This window comes from Ovis aries, chromosome 15 (genome assembly GCF_016772045.2).
Source record: "Ovis aries strain OAR_USU_Benz2616 breed Rambouillet chromosome 15, ARS-UI_Ramb_v3.0, whole genome shotgun sequence".
NCBI classification, from domain to species: Eukaryota; Metazoa; Chordata; class Mammalia; order Artiodactyla; family Bovidae; genus Ovis; species Ovis aries.
The window spans coordinates 50,441,035-50,462,245 of NC_056068.1; the positions used below are offsets into that span (position 1 = coordinate 50,441,035).

Consider the following 21,211-nt stretch of genomic DNA (forward strand, 5'->3'; position numbering starts at 1 on the left):
GTGCAAAGACAACTACAAGTCCCAGCACCACCCGCGGCTTTGGAGCGCTTCTCTTGAGGAACTAAAGTTCCCAGTAGGCATCGCGGCAGCGCCTACGGCTCTTAGAGGGGACGTGGTGACGTAAATAGTTACCATGGAGTTGCGCTGAGTAACCGTGAGGTAGTGGACTCGGAGGCTGGAGGGGAAGCAACTGCGGGTGAGTTGGGCGGGAAAACAGGAAGCCTGCTCTAGGGTACAAGAACTCTATGAGAGGGGAGGGGCACACTGTTAAGAGCTTTCTTTCTTGGGAACCTGAGATCTCCCCACCCCCTTTGCCGCTAACTCCTTTTCACAGTCAACAAGACACAAACCCTTGTGGGATAGATGGGCGAGGGGAGGGAAGGGAATTCTGAGAAATATACCCAGACAGATATGGGGGCCTTAAGAACCTCCCCCGTCACAAAGATAGGATCCCTCCCCTAGTACTACTGTCTCAAATCCCTGACATATCCTGGGAGATCTGAAACGCCGTCAAACGTGGAGTTGGTTTTCCTCTGGTCGACTAACTCTTCAAAACCTGGGAGTAGGATTAGAGTAAATCACAGTCCCTAATTCTGGAGATGTAGGAAACTTTCTGGGGCTTGAACTGCCCCTTTCCTTCCAAGCAGGAAGACCCCAGGGTAGAGCCTCCTTTTCAGAGAGTCAGCAGGATCTTCCCTCACATATTTATTAGGGGTTCTATCCTTAAATTATATTTTATCCCTACACTACTCTGTGGTCTGCTTCTCCAAGTTCTGCAGTTAAAGCTTCATTCCTTTTAACAGTATTCATGACAGGTTTCTTATATTTAGCGACTTACCTAGTGTTTTCACATCCAAGTCTTTTTTTGAGCTTAGTGAGTCCAAGGATATTTATTCCCATATCACAGATTGGAAAACTGAAACCTATAGAGGAGTAGTGACTTGCCGGAGGCCACACACCAAGTCAGTAACAACTAGGACTAGACCCCAGTTTGCTGTCAGCCAAGCTTGAGCCTACAGCCTCTCTAGCTTAAGGACTTATTCAAAGTAGTTTAACTGCCCTGGGGCAAAAGACCCTTTTATAGCCTACATTGGGATATTGACATTTCACCCTGAATGAGTTTCAAATCTTTCCTTGAAAGTTTAAATGGGGAGAGGGAACTAGAGAGACTGAAGGCAATGGAAATTAAACAGATTTAACTAAACAAGAAGTAAACAATCTAACACGACACCTGTGTCTGGTCCTGCCATGATTAGCTAGCTTCGGGTTGACTCCTAACTGACCCTAATTGATTCACTATCTTAAAGCTCCCTCATGCTTTGTCCTAGGCTAACTTCCCACCTCACTCTAGATTCTCCTCTTGAATTGTCTTATCCACATCTTTGTTTACCGCCTGTGTGCATCAATACCCAAGTGTGTATCTCCAACCCTGCTCAACTTCCTCCCCAAGCTCCAGGTTTGTAAAACCAATTGCATCTTTTTTTTTTTTTTTTCCAATTGCATCTTTAACAGCTCCTTCAGATATCTCAAAGACATCCAAACATGTCGTCAGCTGAACTCATAATCTCCATGTACTCCAAGCCAGGATCTCTTCCAGTGTCTCACTTGTATCCACCATTACAGAAGTCAAAAAAACGAGAGTTATCTTTAATACCTCTTCCATTCCCATCCATTATAAAATCTTGTCAACTTTACTTCTAAATATCTTTTTTTCTAGTCCTAGCTCCCACCACATCCTTCCTGCCTTCCCTCCCAGCCATTTTGCATACTGCAACCAGACTAATCCTTCAAAATGCAAATCTGATATTGTTCACTTCCCCCACAACATTCCCAATTAAAAATATACCCTGGGCTTCCTACTGCTCTTAGCATTAGGTAACATCTCAACTTGGCTCTGGGAGAAGGAAATGGCAACCCACTCCAATAATCTTGCCTAGAGAATTCCATGGACAGAGGAGCCTGGTGGGCTACTGTCTATGGGGTCGCACAGAGTCGGACACGACTGAAGCGACTTAGCAGCAGCAGCAACTTGGCTCCTGCCCACCTCTCCAACCTCCAGTCTAACCATATATTTCCTTCCCATTCTCCCTCCAGTTATATGGCCTTCTTTAAGGTCTTCAAAATTTCCAAGAAACCACTCACCACAGAGCCTTTGCACATGCTATTATCTCTTCCTGAAATGTTCATCTTTCCCCTATGCCATAGTTATTTGTATTTATCTTTCAGATTTCTTGCAGTCACTTCTTCAGGAATAGCTTCCCTGACTGAGCCCAGACCAGCTCGGAGCCCTCAATTATAGCAACTTTGTGTCCCTCTCCTTTATAGTATTATTCACTGATACAGTGTTTAACATATTGTTAAGTACTTACTACTTGCCACCACTGGCTTCCCTGGTGGCTCAGTAGTCAAAGAATCTGCCTGCAGTGCAGGAGATGCAGGTTTGATCCTTGGGTCAGGAAGATCCCCTGGAAAAGGAAATGGCAACCCACTCCAGTATTCTTACCTGGGAAATCCCATGGACAGAAGTGCCTGGTGGGCTACAGTCCATAGAATCACAAAGGGTCAGACATGATTAAACAACTAAATAACTCTTGTCACCACTATAGGGATACAGCCATGAGAAAAACATGGCTTCTGCCCCAGTGGAGTTTATGTAAACACAGGTAGTAAGGAGATAATCTTCGTGTTATGAGTGCTACCAAGGGTAAATAAAGGGTGCGATGGGAGGCCAGAAGAAAAGTTGCACACCCAGACTTGGATATGAGGGTGGGCTTCTTAGGGGGAAAAAAGGGAAACCAGAGCTGAGTCATTAAAAATTAGCACAGCAGAAAGAAGAAACTGTACACCAAGCAGAGAAAGTTGGATGTGCAGAAGCCCAGAGGCAGGCACAGGAAACTTACTCTGAGTAGTTGAAATTTGGCTGGACTGCGAAATTGGAGGTGAGGCTAAGAAATGGAAGTGTGTTGGGGGAGGAAGAGCAAGAACCAGGTTGAATTTGGGGCCTCCCTTTGGTACCTGGAGATATATCTTCCCAGAATACATTAGATTGTGTGGCAGACTTTTCATGACATTCTTCGATTTTCCTTCCACCTGTAGCCCATAAATAGCTCTTACTGGGGCCAGGCTGTTGAATCTCCTATCAGATCTCTTCATCTGAATATTTCTCAAAGCTTCCTGGGCCATCATGTTGCTACTTACCTGAGAGGGAAGGGATTGCAATTGTTAGCAGTTTCCCCAAACTGAAAACAAATTTCCATCACCAACTTGGGATTGCTTAAATGAAGTTAAATTAAGTAAAGCAGGTTACACACAAACTCTGTGGAAAACTCTGCAGCTATTAAAAAGGGTAAAAGAATCTACAATAATTTGAAAAGGAAAAAAAAATAGGTTTACACAAAGGAATAGACAGAATGTGTTCATTTAAAAATATATTTTTTTGTTATGTATGTCTTATAGGAGTTTGTATTCCCAAACTGTAAATCATGAGCATTCTTGGAGAGTGAGATGGGGAGTCACACTTTTAGTTGCTACTCTGTGTACCTCTCTATGCTGTTTGACTCTGTTCAGTTATCATGTTAACTTTCAAAATTGAAAAACAGTAAATGATATTTCCAGTTGCAAGAAGAAAAACTTCAAAACAGAGTAGGTATGCCTGTAACCCTGTCATTCATTCATCGAGTCAGTCAGTGTAGGCAAATGAGGAAGGCAGTAGGGTCTGACTAGCTCTTGGTCATGAGGCTGAATAGCGGCTTTGGAGAAAGACTCCAAAAACAGCCACTGGGAGTGAATAAGGCAACCTTACAGCTTGACACTTCTCCTCACATATGTCACTTCAAGGCTCACTATGTGGCACCTTGAAGACACCATTCATATATTCTTTCATTCATTTTTCTATTTATCCATTTGCCCATCAAGCCTTTAGTGAATACTCAGGCTCAGTGCTTCCCTGGTGGCTCAGAGGTTAAAGCGTCTGCCTGCAATGCAGGAGACCTGGGTTCGATCCTTGGCTCGGGAAGATCCCCTGGAGAAGGCAATGGCAACCCACTCCAGTATTCTTGCCTGGAGAATCCCATGGATGGAGGAGCCTGGTGGGCTACAGTCCACAGGGTCACAAAGAGTCGGACTCCACTTCAGGCTCAGTGCAGGGTAGGTGGGAAGGTGGGAAGAGAGAAAGAAATCTGCTTTCTGTCCCTGTCCTCAAGCTTACAAGTACAACTTGTAAGAGAACAACTGGTTTTATTTATTGAACATCTGTTACTGGCCATACAACAGCTTTCAAGACAGGGTTTGTCTCCATTTTACAGATGAGGAAACAGGCTGTGATGACATTTTTTTCAAAGTACAGTGGAGCATGTATCTGGTAGCTACTGCTACATAACAAACCATCCAAAAACATGGTGGCTCAAAACAATAAACATTTATTATTGTTCGCAGGTCTCTGAGTCAGCCATGTGTTTCATCTGGTCTTGGCTGGACTCATTCATGTGTTTGCAGTCACATGTGGGTTGGGTAATTTCCCTGGTGGCTCAGACGGTAAAGCATCTGCCTACAATTCGGGAGACCCGGGTTCAGTCCATGGGTTGGGAAGATCTCCTGGAGAAGGAAATGGCAACCCACTGTGGTATTCTGGCCTGGAAAATCCCATAGATGGAGGAGCCTGGTAGGCTACAGTCCTTGAGTTGGGTGGGTTGGGTGACTCTCCTGATCTTGACTTGGGGTAGGCTGGCTATAGGCTAGTCTAGGATGGCCTCACCTGGGATCGCTGGCACTTTTTATCATGTATCTCACCTACGTGTGTTTCTCATATCCCTCCAGCAGGCTAGCAGTGTTCTCTTGGCACTGACAAAAGAGCACGAGGGCAAGTCCTCTCTTTAAGCTTCTGTTTGCTTCATGTTTACCAGCATCCTTTTGGCCAAAGCAAGTCACATGGCTGAACCAAGCATCAGAGTGGATGGAACTATTAAAAGTCAGAGGGCAAAAGAGATGGATACAGGGGAGACCATGATAAGGTTCATCCAGGGAATTAATACAGGACACAATGATCAATTTTATTTAGAAAGAAAGTCTTCAAAGAGGGTACACTAGAGCTGAGTATTGAAATACAACAGTATTCACTAAGTATGCAGCTGTTTCTTAGAACTGGATGCAGGCTGGTTTTCTACAACCAATAGCAACCCAGCAGGCCTTCTTGTACTCATGACAGACAGGGTTCTATTATTTGTATCTTGGCTTCATTCCTTATGGTCAGGCATAGAACAGCAGGCACTCAACAAATGTTTGAAGAATTGAATTAAATATCTTACTGTGAATGAGGTGTGGACTCAAACAGCTGAATCTTGAAGCCAATTGTTAGAAAGAGCAGTTTAGCGTCAACACCCCCAAAACAGAAATCCTTGTATTTGGCAGTGTCTCAATTTATCCCTCCCACAAACATTTCCGTAAGCCAGGTCCTATATTAGATGATGAAGAAGACACAATACTAGTTCACAGCCTGAGCTGTTGTTTAAATGGAGAAGACTAATAATGGGCTTTCCAATGGGCTGATTTATCCAACTATTGGGGCTCCATTTTTTAATACTAACTCTTCCAGAAAAATGCACCAGGAGCTGGTGCTACACAAATTCAGAAGCCCTTTGGAACGCCACTGAGGTTCTCTGATGGGCAAGGAGACTAATGATTAAAAAAATCTGCCCTTAAATACTGTAAGCTAAAATCCATGTCCTGTAGGGCTGAACTCTGGGGTCCTAACACAGGACTCACTTTGAGAAAATATCCAGTCTTAGAGGCATCAAACTCGTTGTGGGTCCTCAAGTCTAGGTGAGAACACAAGACACCTTCCTCTATTTCTACAAAATAATAAAGTGTTTTTTGTTACGTCTGTAGATTTGATATCCAAAGATGCAGAACTCCCGACAACCCATGCCCACCAGGTCCATCCCACACTTGACAATTCAGCTGTCAAGTGACTCAAGCCAGCACTTTCCCAAAACTCAGTTGAGAATGCTTTTTTTCCTAACCTGTAAGTGTGCTGACAGATCTCTCTTTTTTATATATATTTTATTTTTTGACTGCACTGCACAGCTTGTGGGATCTTAGTTCCCCGACCAGAGATCAAACCTGCACCTTCAGCAGTGAAACCACTGGACCACCAGGGAATTCCTGAGGCTGCTGCTTTTTGAGAGGAAGAAATTCACTTTCCATTCCTCTAAACCTGTTCACCTCTATCCTTGCATATGTTAAGTCACCAAAAAACGAATTTACCTAGACTGTATTAAGCTTAAGCTTAATTATAAGCTACCAGGTCTGTGGTTTTTAAGAGAAATTCCATTTTAATAACATTTGAGAATTTCATTGTCTCTCCATACAAATGATTTGTTTCTTTGAATCAAATGATGTGAACCACATATGCTAAGTTTTCCCCTTTTGCTTCAGCCTCCAGGAATTTTGGGGATACGCAGTTTTCTAATTCCCTGGTACATCTCTCTCACTTCCTTTATTCTGGCTTCTAATCTTTCTCTTCCATGTTTTCATTTTCTGCATCCATACTGTCCAGTATGGCAGCCTGTATTCACATGCGGCTACTCAGCACTTGACAGGTAGCTTGTTCCAGCTGGGATGTGCTATAAGTGTAAAGTATCTCAATTTTTAATATTGACTATATGTTGAATGACATTTTGGACATAATGGGTTAAATAAATTACTAAACTAATTTCACCTGTTTCTTTTGACTTTTCTTTATACAGCTATAGGAAAATTCAAATTATGTATGTGGGAAAAAAACTACACACATGGCCAGCATTTGTGATATTCATTATATTTCTGTCAGGACAGCTCTTTTCTACAAATCCTTTTCCATGAGCGTGTTATTACCATAAAATACCTTACCTTAAAGGTATTATACCTTACCTTTACCATAAAGTCCTTTGGGAAAACAAGTAGTAACTGCCACAGTGACAGCAGTGGACGGCGTGAGAAGGGGAGGCTGATTGGGACACATGCTTGTCAATCTATTTACCTTGTGTTTGTGCCACATACAAACCCCCTCTGGCAAAGTATGCCAGCTCTCCCTCCCCAGGCGAGTGGTGGTCTCATGGCTCTGCCCAGTCTGAGAAAATTCTCAGCTTTATTTGAGCCAACAAATTGGAAAGGATCTGATAAGACAATTCACACCACATTGTGAATGACGGTAACACTGTTCACCCCTCTCAGGGGGTATTTCCATTTTAACAGGGGACAATCCCTGAACCCAAAGGAGTGAATCCCTAATGGTGGAGTTTCATGCATCAGTGACAGGTGAGTGAGAGTGAGGCAGACTCTGGTTTTATGTGTACGTGTGTTTATATATGTACTACTACATTCAGGATGTAGCTGAAAGTAAGGTCTCTTGATGGAAAGATGACGGGGGATGGGGGTGGGGGCCGACAGACAAGCAGAGAAGGTAGCAAATCCCCATCTGTGTCAGGCTGTAAAGGGCTGGCAGACACCAAATCCACTACAGGCCCTCAGGGGTTTGTTAAGCAACAGAATAGCCCAGTTGATGTCACCAGAGGATAGGTATCAAGACAGCCTCTGTGGTAGCTACTGTGGAGTAGCAGGAAGGGTCTCAGAGTAGGATTCAGGAGACTATGATGGCAGTCCTCAGCTGACTCACTGGCTTAACTCTGGGCAAGTGCTTCCACCCTGGGGTCTCAGTTTCTTCGTCTGGAAGGTAGAAGGTGTTTTAACTGTCAGTGAACTCTCGGGGATATGAAGGTGCTCGGAGAAGTAGGAAGTGCCCTACGAATGCAAGGAATCATGATTGGGATCTTCAAGTAGAAATGCAGCCACACAAACCTGGGGTGGAGGGCTCTGGGGAAAACCCGAGGGCCGAACACCAGTCCTTCTCTGTCCTCCCAGGCTGAACCCGGATTCCCAGGGCCCATGCTTACACCTGACAAATGATGGCCTGAGCTATGAACAAACGGAACTATATGAACACTTCAGTGCAAGAGCCCCCTCTTGACTACTCCTTCCGAAGCATCCACGTGACCCAAGGTCAGCAACCAGAGCACGGCACTCCACTCACCATGGCAACAGGCTGGGTGTGGTCCCTAGGGAGAAACCAGCCTTTTCTTTAAAAGCCTAAAGAGATTCTTCCCATAAGCCTATGGGATTTTTGTCATCATTTTGGGGAGAAGTAGTGGGTAGGGAGGTGGGAGTAGAAGAATCTGGCATTTTAAAAAATCAGCACATCTGAAAGGAACCAAGGGAGCTTTTAGGGTAACTGATGCTCTTCAAAAGAATCCAGGCTACAGCAGGAAAGTCAGGTGGAAGAAAACTGGGGAGCCAGTCTATCAGCTGATAGTTTTATTCTCCGTTTCTTACTTGGAGAGAAGAGACTAATGAAAGAAAAATACAGGCTGCTTCAGCATCCCAGTCAACAGGCAGAACCTACTCTCCTGTCTCAGGACACAAGCCTGTCCTGATCACCGGTAGAAACATGCACGGTCTTGATACTAACAAACTGGCATGTTTCCAGTCGAAATAGTTATTGACAAATTTTATATTAATTCCGGTCATATCCAAGTTTATTCCATTAGCACCCACATTTATTGCATGTGCCAGCACTGCCCACGCTCATTTTATCTTTCAGTGTGTTTGTAAGGGGGTAGTTAGTACTTCTCAGGAGGGGACAGAGGAAGGCTTCAGCAAGATCATATTCTCAAGGTAATATGCTTCTTCCCAGGGAAGTTCTTCTGTCTTTGTTATCTGCTCTCATAAACACATCAGTACGTCTGCCCTCACAGAACACAGGCTGGCCTATCCTAGACGCATTACCTGGCTTTGGTTGTCTCTCTTAGGTAATCAGAGAAAGTTCAAGAAGCAGATGAATAGTTATCAAGGATACGAGATCCTACTGCGGTTTGGGTTTAGGGTACTTACAGCTTGGGTTGACATCAGTCACAACAGTAACTCCTGCTTGTTCTCTCACACATCCACTGGCTGTGACCTTCCTTTCTTATGCACACCATCAGTTCTGACTGATGGGAGTCCATGTTCCACAGAGTTTTAGCTGAAATAATGGCTATGCACAAGATAGCTGAGGTGACAGAGGAAGAAGGAAGTATGACTCCTACCCACCCTGGGAATTCCCAGCTCTGAGTGGGGAGATGTAGTTCTGCCCTCCATTGTGTCCTCAGAATGAGGAGAGAAGTTACTATGACCAAGTATAACTCCACAGCACCAAACATAATCTGTACAGATGCCCTATCTTTCATTCAGTACTTAAATATTGAGCACCTAATTATGATTAAGCACTTCTACGTATCTGTGTGCAGGTCTGTACACATATGCCAGGCATGGTGCTTCTTGCTAAGAGGGGAAGGGAGAAGCAGAGAGGTCCATCTCGCCTCAGGTTCTCCACAGCACTTGGTGTATTTACTTAGAATTGGGGTTAGAGGACAGGGTGGTTTGGGGGAACTTGGTACACAATTTCCTGAATTAACATATGGAGCACAGAATCTGAAAGGACAGTGACTTTAGAAGGCAAACAGCCTACCACCTCCAACGCACAGTCCTCTAACTACTCCCACAGTTTAGGGAGTCCCACACCACACACTTCCCAACCCTTCCATTCCAGGGTGAGCAATGACATACAGAAGTTCTTCACATCAGACTAACTCCTGCCCTCTGGGGACACATGGGGAAAGTTGCACGGCCCTTCAGGAGATACGAAGACAGATTATGTTTTCCTCAGATCATCCTGGAGCTAGACAATCCCCAGTTTTTTCAATGTTGGCATTTAGGTCCACTTTCCAGCCCTGTCTTGGCCTACTCTGAACAGGGCAGCTTTGACTGATCCTCGGACAATGCAGTGCTATGATGGAGTCTGTCTCAGTAACCATAGCAACCTGGACTCCCTCCTCCACCTGTGATAACAGCAACCCCAGGTGGCCTCAAGTTTTAGGAAATGCCATCCCCAGGGGCTCCCCCTGAGCTAGGGGTCAGCCCCATGCTTGGTGGTATTCCCAAGCCACTGCCTCATCAGACTGGAGACTAGTCCATATGCAGGTTTATTTTGATCTTAACTTTTACTCCTCTTTCATCTCAGGGTTCGAAGTCAGGAGATGTGAGGCAGGGGGTCAGGATTAGTTTATTCATGAGCTAGGGTACTCTCCTCCAGGACAGGACCCTCCTGCCACCTCCCCCGACCCTCAGGCCCCACCTGTGGGTTGTGCTCATTCCAGGACTAAGACAGAGAGCCATCTGGTGGATGCTGCCTGACCTGCAGCTGAGTTCAAGTTGGGTAGGGGTGGAAAAGAAGTGTGTCCACTCAGAGCTGAGGGGAGGTTGAAGACAAGCTGACCAGTTCAGAAAATACTAAATATTTCCTTTCTGGGAGGCAGCTTTAGACAAGTAACTAAAGGCATAATAGGAACAACAGGAAACATCTAATCACCTCAGCTGAGCTGACGAGTGGTTCTGGCTCTGCCACTGACAAGTCTCTGAGCTTGGGCAGAGCCCATTCTCTCCCTGGACCTTATCTGTTGAAAAAAAAAAAAAAAAGAAGAAGGGAAAGGGTCCATACAGATGGGTTCTAAGATTGCTCTTAAAAAAAAAAAAAAAAAAGATTGCTCTATTTCCAACTCTCCTCAGCCAAACTTTCTGAGGTGTTTATACCACCTGTCTGTATTTCCTTACCTTTCATTTGCTCCTGAACTCACTCCAACCTAGCTTGCCGCCAGGCCCATTTCATTGAGACAACCCTCAACAATTTTGAGTTGCCAAAATTACTTTTCAGTTTATTTCCCTGAAACTCCTACAGACTATGGATTCCCTGAGCATCTTTAAAACTATCCTGTCCTGGTTCTCCCTGCCCTACCCTGGTCACTGACTTCTTTAAATGGAACCTCCCCCCGCTCTTCCTCTCTCCTTCCCCCTCTCCCCTCACTCTGCTTGAACAATCTCATCTATTTTACTAACCTGTATACAGTCTATGCTAATGATTCTCAAGTCTGTGTCTCCTGAGCTTTAGACTTTTGTATCCAACTGCTTCCTTGGCTGCTCCTCTTTCCTGTACTAGAGGAACCTCAGACATGCCAAGGCCAAGCCCGAACTTCCACCTTCCCAACCATGCTTCTCCTTTTCCTCCCACATCGGCCCATAGGACTGACATTTCCCCAAATACCAAGAAACTGAATGACACCCGTGAATATTATTCTACCCTTACATCTAGTCAACCGTCAAGTCATGCTGTGTGTCCCCTCATCCTTGCTTGGATGACTGAAAGAGCCAAAATGGAAGCTTCAGAACGATCTCTCATTTCTGAAAGACGTGAATCATCTCCTTTGCTTTCAACCCCCCAGTGACTTCCCACCTCCTACAGGATAAAATCTAAGACACTCAACCTGGTCTTCAAGGCTCCTTGCCTCCTCTCCCCTCCTTGCCCCCTTGCACAGCACATACATGTGTGCCCATGCTATCCCATACCTCTGTGCCTTTGCTAGTGCTCTTCTCACCTTTTCCACTCTTCTTTGACTGATTAATGTCTCCTAACCCACTGAGATATCCAGCTCAGTCTCGGCTTTCCCTGGGAAACTTCCCTGAGCTCTCAGACTGGGTTAGGAGCCCCTCTCCTGTGCTTCCACAATTTAAAGAGCATTTATCATATTATATTGACTGTTTTGCTTTCATTCTGCCCACGTGACCGCCTCCAAGACATAAACATCTGCTTTACGCCTGCTCTATTACCATACAGAGCCTCTCATTTTGTTCACCACTGTATGTCCAGTATGACGCACAGTTACTATTAACAGAAGAAGGGGGAGGATATCCAGAGTGTGTTAACACTGAAGTGAAACTCTATAGGGTCTGCTGGTGGCTAATTCTGGATTTTGTGCTCTAGCATCTTGGCTCAGGTCCAACATCTCTTGTTCTTGGTTTCCTCATCTATAAACTGTGCCTCCCTCCAATTCCCACACAGGAGTGGTATACAGAGAACCTAATGACAGTTGACATGGGCATGTGACCCAAACCAAGAGCCTGGGATGGGAAGTCTTGGGCTCTTAATCCAAGCTCCCTCTAACTGCCTGTGGGACAGTGCATGCAATTGCACAAGACACAAGCATGGGGGTATGGCCCTGCCAGCTCCTCTAGCTACAAATCCTCCCAGCTGTCCCTTCCTACCCCCCAAGCCAGAAAAGCAAAGATAACACACCCGAAGTTCACTCTGTGCCCACAGATCTGCTAAGCGAGGAGCCCCGGACAGGGCTACGACCAGTAAGGCATGCGAAGTCGGGGAAGTCAATGACCCAGTCCCTGTGGTTAAACAACAATGTCCTCACTGACTTGAGAGACTTCAACCATGCGGTTTCACAGCTCCTGGAGCATCCAGAGAACCTGGCCTGGATCGACCTGTCCTTCAATGACCTGACTTCCATTGATCCTGTGAGTCCAATCAGGGCAGGCCTGAAGCCACCTTGTCCAGCCCCCAGTCTCCCCACCTCCCACATTGTCAAGGAGGTAGTGACGCCGCATGGTGCTGTGCAAAGCATACGGCTGTGGGCTTACACAGTTATAGGTTCAAATCTTAGATTTGCCTCTTACTGACTTTATGACCTTGGGTAAGCTCCTAACCTTTGAAAACCTCAACCTCCCTGTCTGAAAAATGGGGATAAATAGGCCAGCATTATAAACATTTGTGAGGATTAAATGAAAACATATGAAAAGCAACCAGCACACAGCAAGCCTTCGCATAGGAGGCTAAAGTAAAATTGTAGCTTACTGGGCACCCACTGTGCTTTGTGCCAAGTTCTTCAATAGAGGTAGTCACTTAAAGAACAGCAGTTACTTTTCATGAACTCAGGCTAAATGCTAACGAACAAACAAACAAAACTGGCCCCTTTTCATCCAAGTTCTGTTAGGAAAGACAGGAGCTATCGTAGGATTTGGAAACTATTCCCCAGGTGCAGGGATCTCAATTTAACTGTTCTTTTAAAAGCTCTGATGGACCTAGCAAGGTACTGTCCCCTGTTGTGACAGAATCTTAGAATACTAAAGCTGGAATGGTCTTCAGTGAAAGGACAGCTAAGGCTCCAGGAAAGCACACAGGCGCCTGGCAAGTCAGTGGCAGTGGTGGGACCCAGGGCCGTACTTCCTGCCCCTTGGATCACAGTGCTGTCAGTGTGGTGCCCCTGAACCCCTTCAAAGGTAAATGAAACGCTAAAGTCAATCTCAATCCAGCATGGCTGTGAGGGTGACAAGTTTTTCCCCAAACTCTTCCTTTTTGGCCACCTGTCAGTCCTGAGCACAGATACAAGGCTTTCTCCAGTCTAGCTTCCAGTCTCCTCTCCCAACAGGTCCTGACAACTTTCTTCAACCTGAGTGTCCTCTATCTCCATGGCAACAGCATCCAGCGCCTTGGAGAAGTGAACAAGCTGGCTGCCCTCCCTCGGCTCCGGAGCCTGACCCTGCACGGGAACCCCATTGAAGAGGAGAAGGGGTATAGGTGAGTCCCTCGCCCTGGACATGGGCTCTCGCTGGGCCCCCATGAGGGAAACGAGAGCAGGGGTTAGAAACCCAACACCATCCTTCTGCTCTGCTTGGACCGGGGAAGGGAGAAAGCTTTAGGCATTTCTTGCTTGCAAATCAGGATAAATCCAGTGTCCTCCAAACTCTACTCAAGGCCCTCCATTCCTTGCAGTCAGGGGAGACAGGAGTGACTGGTGGAGGGGGAAAGGGGTCCTGCAAGGGGGGCTGGCCCCCAGCCCGAGTCTTCCCCACAGGCAATATGTGCTGTGTACCCTGCCCCATATCACCACATTCGACTTCAGTGGGGTCACCAAAGCAGACCGCACAACGGCTGAAGTGTGGAAACGCATGAACATCAAACCGAAGAAGGTCCGGATCAAGCACAGTGCACCCTGAGGTTCCCAGGACCCCAGCAGTCTTAAAGGTCTGAGGGTGGTCCGTTTGGTTTGACAATAAATGATTTGAACTGTTCAGCAGATCACCTTGTGCCATGCAAAGACGCCCCCCAAATCAGGTAACCAGCATCATGTTCTGGTCTTATGTCACTGAAACAAGGAGGAAATGGAAAGAAAGGCCCGCTGGCCTCAGCTGATGGCGTAGCCCTGGGAAATGTATCTAACCTGTCTGGGACCTTTGGCGCTCTTTAGTTCAAATATCCTGAGATTAGAGTTGCTTCGCAGAGCACCAAGGTTCTGTGGAGACGCCCCAGAGGCCTCCGTGACAGGAGGCCAGGAAGATGGGCTGTGACCTCTGGACGCCCCACTTCAATCAGATCAGAGTAGCTCCTCGCTCATGTTTTGCGTGTTATGATTCTGCTTAAGGTTTCACTTGATAAAAACAATCTTCTGCTTGAAACTGTGTTGTCTGCTGACTCCGTATCAGGTGCTCTTGGTCTGCATGCAGACCTCCACCCCCTCACTGGGCTTCCTGGAAATTCCACTGAGCCTGAGGCAATGCCCACAAGGATGATGGCTGCCTCAGAGTCCAGCCTGTTCAGCTTTGATAGTGTTCCCATCGCTGGAAAAGGGACAAGCAGAGTCTTATCCAATCTGAGGTTAGCACTGGTCGAGTCTCAGCTAAGACCTGAGAATCTCCTGGATTCCATTTAGTGCCCCCAGAAGATACCCCCTCCCCCTCGTCCATCATGCCGCTCACAGACTGGAGTAGCCATGAGGAGGGTGGTGGGCAGGACAGACGGGCGGGAACCAACACACAGATGGATACATGTCCTTTATCGAGGATGACAAACCAAAACCAAAAAACCCCAAACGTAAAAACCCAGGGTGCTAGAAATACAAACTCAACTCGTTCAAATTCAAGCTCCTCCAGACCCTGGTCACAGGCCCTTGTGAGGTGCACATGAGCCCCAAGTCAGGGACGGGGGACCGGGGTGAGGCCAAGGAAGGGTGGGCAGGGGGCCCTAACAGGCCCCCTAGTGACCACCCCCACACCGGCCCCTCCGCCTTCCCAGTGACGGGGAAGAGCTACCAGGCCTTGTCCTGTGACCCCTACCCCACCCCTGGCCAGAGCTTCGAAGGCCAGTCCCAAATGGTTCTACCCTCCCTTGCTGCATCCTCACTTGCTCAGGCTTCTCGCCTCACTCTTCTCCTCCTCCTCCACTTTCTTCTGTGATTAGTAGCAGGTTAGGATACTGTATAAGCCGCAGTGTGGCTGGGGGCCAGGGGAGGCAGGGTGGAGACGGAGCGAAGAGAGGAGAAGAAGAGCTGTCCAGGGACCCCCTCTCTTCACGGGATCCCAAACTGTACAACCAGCTCCTCCTTTGCGTCCACACGGATCTGAGAAAGTGCACTGTAGGCATAAGCAGCTATCCGGGAGACCTGGGACAGGGGGACGGGGAGAGACAGACAGAAACAGAGGCGTGAGGAGGGAGATCCGGAGTGGGGGAGGGGGACTGGATGGTCAGGGAGGAGGGAACCATGGGGGACAGGGAGCCAAAGAAAACGGCACGGGTGGGAATAGCAGTCCTAGGGGCCCTGAAAAGATGGACAGAGGCACAACGCAGGTAGTCAGTCATGGCCTTGCAGCTTCAGGAAATAGCGCAGCACCTGGTAGAGAAAGGCGGAAAGAACAAAGGGTAGAAAAAGAATAAAGGTTGAAGAGAGGGCATGGGGAGGACAGAAAGAGTGAGGTGGGAGAGAGCAGGGCGCACAGGTTACCAGGTTCCCTCCCTCCACTTCTCCAGCTCCTCAGAGGTGGAGAGGGTGGGGCGAGGGGTGGCTCACCTGCTGCAAGTCAGAGAAGGGGACGGGCTCGCTGGCCAGCACTTGATGGGGCTGGCTGGTGAGAGACGGCAGCGGCGGCAGCTTCTTCCAATGGGTCAGGCTGCTGCTCAGCACAGCCAAACGGGTGCTGGCGGAGGAGAGGGGAGGGTGGGGACAGGCAGTCAGGCTACAGTAGTAGGCCCAACCAGCCCAGGCAGGCCTCATCCCTCAGACCAGAGAAGCAGGTGACGAGGCCTTAGCTCGCCGCAAAGCCTCTCCAGGCCCACCTCCTTTGCTCTCCACACCCTTGGAGGTCATGGGGCAAGCTGGGTCAACATGAACATCGACTGAGGCACCCGAGTGATTTGTGGCCACCCTCCTGGGCTGCACCCAGACCAGGAGCCTGGACCGGGGCCAGGGCTCCACAGCTGGAGCAGAGGGAGGAGGAGGGAGGGCCCAGCAGCCTCAGGCTGCAAGCGGCCGGGAGCACACCTGTACTGCCGCGCCCGGTCCATGTACTCGTGCTGCTCCATGCCCTGGGAGTCTGCAGCAGACACGTCGATGATGTTGCTTTGGGGAAAGAAGAGAAAGGACGTGAACGGTGCTTCCGAGAGGGCCGAACAGACTCCCTGCCAGGTGACAACTCCAGGGCTATCTGACAATCGTGTCCTTGTCTGCCCACGGGAGGACAACTGGGCCCAGGAGTGCCTCTTCCCACTGACCTGTCCCCTGCACCCTGGGTCTGGCCCCCCATCCCAGTCTTTAACATGCATGGAGGAGCGCTGTCCCAGGCCCAGTCCTGTGATGCCCACCTGGCTGTCTTGGCGAGGATGGAGGAGAGCAGCGCCTGCTCATCAGTGCGAGCAGAGGGCAGGCTGTGATAGTTGGGCTCGGCTCCATTGAGGGCTTTGGTGGGTGGGCTGCTAGGGTCCAGCAGCAGCTTCCGCTCCTCTCGGTCCTAGGAGAGACCACAGGGGAGACATCAGCCTCTCCTCTTAGCCCAGCTCTGACCTTTAGCCGCCAAAAATATTTCTATTAGGAACATCCCAAGTGCCCAACTGTACGGAAGCGTCCGCTCCAGGACCGAGATCCTGCTTGCCTTTGGGAGCTAGGCTGGTGGTGGTCTAGTATGAGCTAAAGTGGAACCAAGCAGTCCTAGGGGCCCTGAAAAGATGGAAAGAGGCACAACGCAGGTATTTAGTCATGGCCTTGCAACTTCAGGAAATAGCCCAGCACCTGGTAGAGAAAGGATACTGGAGGCTGGAAACCAGAGAAGGTGGAAAATACCAAAGCAGTGGGGTCTAGATGGGACACTGATATAAGTCAGGAGCCCGAGTATGGCCCTTCTGATCCCCCAGACCAGATCCTCCCTGGTCAGACTGTCTGCTCCCAGAGGCCCTGTGAGGCCAGACAAGGCCTTGGGCCCCAAGGGAAAGCAAGCTCAACCTCTCGATAGCCATTTCTCATATTATCTCAGGAGTCCCAGCTGCAGGCTCTGGGTCCTGCCATCCAAGAGTCCCTTCTGAGGGTAGGCCCCTTCTACTCTCAGGCGTTCACTCTCCTTTCCTCTTTGCGTGGGATTCCCACAACCTAAATCGGTGCTCCCAGAGTGCCTTTACGGAGCTGCTCCTGCCCTCGCCAAGCCGCCACACCTTTGTGAACGTGGCTTCCTTCGTGTCAGCAGTCCTGTTTCTGCCGGCCTGTGCCAATCACCACAACCCCTGAACTGACCTGAGACCAAAGCAAGTCTCCCGGGTCCTATATAATGCTATGTGTTATTTCTCCTCAGCTTGTTTTAGTCCCTTGATCTAATCTACCGCAATCTTTTTGAATACAACCCTGCCTTGAGCCCATCAGCTGTAAATCCCTGCTGGCTTTGTGTCAGCTGCAAAATGGATAAGCCATCATGCTGCGTATCCAAAGTATAAAGAACAAGGGTACCCAGGATGATGCCAGGGACAAGGGGCCACCCTGGCTAGAGCTGACTCATCAGCCTTCAGTGCCAGACCACCAGACTCCTTAGTGCTCCATTCCAGGCCCATCTCAGTTCCTAGTACAGTCTTTCACACTTGCAGGCTCCCAGCTCCCCTGCCAACAGCTCCTCAACTCTCCTTACAGAACACACTTCCTCCTGCCCCAACCTAGGCAAGGTCAGTCCTTTCACATTACTCTTCTTTCTCAAGCCTAGGCTGCCCATGTCCTTTGTTCCCAACAGCGTGAGACAGAAGCTCTAGGCTCCTGCCTCATCAGCTCCCAACTCCTTTAAACACCCCCTGACCCACCTAAAACACAGGCTAAGTATTAAAGAACTTGAAAGACAAACTGTGTGCCAAAGATTAAACTATCTCTAAGGAAAGTTGGCTCCATAATAAAGCCTGAGTTGCTTTCTATATGTCCATCTTTTCCCCAGCCCCACTTCAGACAGATGCTCCTGCAGGACAAGGCCACTTCTCCCCTATCCGGGGTCCTTCAAGAACAAGGCTGTTATGGGTTTCAGTGGTAAAGAATCCACCTATCAACACAGGAGAGACAGGTTCGACTCCTGATCTGGGAAGATCCCACTTGCCACAGAGCAACTAAGCCTATGCGCCACAACTACTGAGCCTGTGCTCTAGAGCCCAGGAGGGCTCCGTGCAACTACTGAGCCCAAGTGCTGTAACTACTGAAGCTGGCATGCCCTAGGGCCAGTGCTCTCCAGCAAGAGAAGCCACCACAACGAAAAGCCCGCACACCGCAACTTAGATGCTGCTCACCACGACTAGAGAGAAGCCCTCACGGCAGTGAAGACCCAGCACAGCCAAACAAAAGGAAAAGAACTAGATTCTCTTCCTGAGCCCTGAACTCATTGAAGAGGCCATGCTACTACCGTTAGAGTGGACAAATAACATCGCCCCCACCCCCAAAAGGGTGAATGTAAACACGGGAGGGTTTTTCACACCAAGATTTGTCCTAAAGTCAGCATCAACCTGGGAGGAGTTTCACCATCTTCTCTTCATAGACATGTATGTGGTCTGCCTATGACTAGCCACCTGGTCTGTGGGCACAGCCAGAAGACACTGCTTAGCACAATGGATAAAGACAGGCCTTGGCAGCAGAACACCTTGCTTGTAGCACTTCCCAGTTTTGTGTGTGCATGTGTGTGTCTCCTCAATCGTTCAGTCGTGTTTGACTCTTGAGACCCCATGGACTGTAGCCCACCAGGCTCCTCTGTCCATGAAATTTTCCAGGCAAGAATACTGGAGTGGGTTGCCATTTCCTGCTCCAGGGGATCTTCCTGACCCAGGGACTGAACCTGCATTTCTCACATCTCCTGCAATGGCAGGTGGATTCTTTACCACTGTGCCACCTGGGAAGCCCTCTGTTTTATAAGCTTGGCTAAATCACAGCCTCTCTCAACTTTTTCTTCACCTTTAAATAGACATAACTAGAACCTATATAACAGATGTTGGACAAGAGTTAAGCAAGATAACTGTAAAAGATCTTTGAAAACTGTAACATAATGTACCTTTCTTTTTATTATTATAACCAAGAGTCCAATATGAGAATGGGAGAGAGGCCTGCCCAAGACCTGAGAGAGTGGACAGTGAATGGTTATGGCTTATAGACTAGGCAAGCAGACCTCCACCTGAGGCCTCAAATCACCCAGGACAGGGATTTTCCTGGCAGTCCAGTGTTAAGACTTTGCCTTCTCGGGAAGGAGGTTCAATCCCTGGTCAGGGAGCTAAAATCTCACATGCCTTTTGGCCAAAAAGCCAAAACATAAAACAGAAGCAATACAGTAACAAGTTCAATAAAGAATTTTAAAATGGTCCATGGTCAAAAAAAAAAAAAAAAAAAAATCACCCAGGACTGATCAAGCACCATCTCTGGGAGCTAGGACCAGAAGTGAAACCCATCAAGGGGAAGGTGTAGATTCAGAAAAGTAGAAATTCCAAAAGCTGGTATCCTTTCTCACAAAAAGTTAACCTTTGACTCATTCTGTGCAAGAGTCCATTGTTATACTTTAGGGGACAATTTCCCACTAGGCCATAGCTTTCCTAGTAGAAACGAGTATTATCTTCAATTTCTTACCAGAGGTGAAGTGTGAAGTACTGCCTGGATGGCATCCCTAAGATAAGGCATATATGTTCACTGGGTGTTTGGAGACTTAGTAAGATCCAGGGGCCACCCGTGCCTCCCATACAAATGACTTTTTCCCAAGCTTAAGTCTTTGACCCAAAATAGATTCATGTGAGTCACTGGGGAAAGACCTACTTCCCCTATACCAGTGACATAATCCATTTCTGTGACCATCTACTTCTCTAGACTGTGAACTACTTGTTGAAATCTTTCTACAGTTTTCCTGTCAATATGTTTTGAAATGTACAATCCAGGCTCAGTGGCAACCAAGACAGCAAGTGAGACTTAGGACTTAGAGCAAACTTGGGACTTCTTGAAAAGGTCTTGCCCTCCTCAAAAAGGTTAGGCAGGCAGGGCAGGGATTAAAGTGTAGCAAGACGTGAGACTACACCAAGGGGAAGAGGCAGAATTTAAAACTGTACAGGCCGCCCCAACCTAACCCTTTCTGCCAAGGAATCAGATCTACAGCTGAATACCCAGAACACCCCTCTAGGTACAGGAGCCCGCAGGCCCCAGGCAGGGACTGCACTGAGGCAGGCCAAAGTGAGCTCCCATCCCACCTCTCTTTCCCCGCCATCTAGCCAAAGCTAAACCCGTTTTGTTGCCTTCCAAATTCCCACCGTCTCAATGCCCTCACTGTGTCTATTAAATCCTTCACTGATCAGCTCAAATGACACCAACTTCCAGAGGCCTTCCCTGACTCCAAACCAGCAGTGACCTTCCTTCTTCAACCCCAAGGATTCAGAGTATACAAAGATTTCTGATTCATATCGGGGCAACATAATTCAAGAGCCTCAGCTTACCCACCTCTACAATGGGTTCACAAAGCCCATTAATACAAGCATAGAGAAGGCACAAGAAGCTGGGAAGGGAGTTTTTCCCAGAGACGGAGGCTGAGGACCCTTTAAGTTGTAAACGTCTGAAAGTAGGGGAAGGGGCAGGAGCGAGCGGGACAGGCGGCCGCCTGCACATCTTAACGTGGGGGGGTGTGCAGAAAGAACGCGGGCTTTAAAAGGAACAGGAGCCCGGCTGGCGTCTCCTCTGTAATCTGTCCCCTCCGGGCCTCCGTACTCAGTAAGCCCTGCAGTCCAGGTGACCCTCTTCTGCACGCTTTTCTCTGGGCCCCATGCCCCAGGATCTCAGCCCTCATTCCCGAGCCCCGCCCGCGGCGGCCGCACCTGGTCCGAGTCCTCGTTCTCGCTGCTATAGCAGCACCCCATGGCGGGGGTCGGGCCGGGCGCTCAGGCCGCGCCGAGGAGGGACGGCGTCCGTCACGAGCCCTTCCGGTCACATGACCGGCACCAGGATCCAGCAAGTAACCACCGCCCCCGTGCCTACCCCTTCCCGGAGCGGCTTCGCAG

At 48.4% G+C, this 21,211-nt stretch overlaps 2 protein-coding genes across 12 annotated transcripts; one reads left to right on the forward strand and one right to left on the reverse strand.

Moving 5' to 3' along the window:
* The first annotated feature begins 75 nt into the window (after positions 1 to 75).
* LRRC51 (leucine rich repeat containing 51) lies at positions 76 to 14,364 on the forward strand. Of its 11 annotated transcripts, none has more exons than XM_060399242.1 (8): positions 76 to 196; positions 1,329 to 1,456; positions 7,210 to 7,293; positions 7,897 to 8,034; positions 12,203 to 12,258; positions 12,358 to 12,426; positions 13,338 to 13,486; positions 13,764 to 14,364. In XM_060399242.1, the coding sequence occupies exons 4-8, from the start codon at positions 7,953 to 7,955 to the stop codon at positions 13,903 to 13,905; spliced, it is 498 nt and encodes a 165-aa protein (XP_060255225.1). In that variant the 5' UTR covers positions 76 to 196; positions 1,329 to 1,456; positions 7,210 to 7,293; positions 7,897 to 7,952; the 3' UTR covers positions 13,906 to 14,364.
* Positions 14,365 to 14,726: 362 nt separating this feature from the next.
* LAMTOR1 (late endosomal/lysosomal adaptor, MAPK and MTOR activator 1) lies at positions 14,727 to 21,143 on the reverse strand. Its single transcript, XM_027979489.2, has 5 exons — positions 21,029 to 21,143; positions 16,544 to 16,689; positions 16,224 to 16,301; positions 15,753 to 15,879; positions 14,727 to 15,347 (listed from the first exon to the last, which is right to left on the reverse strand). Exons 1-5 carry the CDS (start codon positions 21,068 to 21,070, stop codon positions 15,255 to 15,257), a joined length of 486 nt encoding a protein of 161 aa, XP_027835290.1. The 5' UTR covers positions 21,071 to 21,143; the 3' UTR covers positions 14,727 to 15,254.
* Positions 21,144 to 21,211: the final 68 nt, after the last annotated feature.

Bases quoted from the DNA above. Each gene is read 5' to 3' on its own strand.
- LRRC51 (XM_060399238.1), top strand. From the start codon at position 7,953: ATGAACAAACGGAACTATATGAACACTTCAGTGCAAGAGCCCCCTCTT. The intron at 8,035-12,202 runs GTCAGCAACCAG...ACACACCCGAAG, and splicing joins AAGCATCCACGTGACCCAAG to TTCACTCTGTGCCCACAGAT. The intron at 12,427-13,337 runs GTGAGTCCAATC...CTCTCCCAACAG, and splicing joins ACCTGACTTCCATTGATCCT to GTCCTGACAACTTTCTTCAA.
- LAMTOR1 (XM_027979489.2), bottom strand. From the start codon at position 21,070: ATGGGGTGCTGCTATAGCAGCGAGAACGAGGACTCGGACCAG. The intron at 15,880-16,223 runs GTGTGCTCCCGG...CTCCTCCGCCAG, and splicing joins GACCGGGCGCGGCAGTACAG to CACCCGTTTGGCTGTGCTGA. The intron at 15,348-15,752 runs GTGAGCCACCCC...CCCCTGTCCCAG, and splicing joins CCTTCTCTGACTTGCAGCAG to GTCTCCCGGATAGCTGCTTA.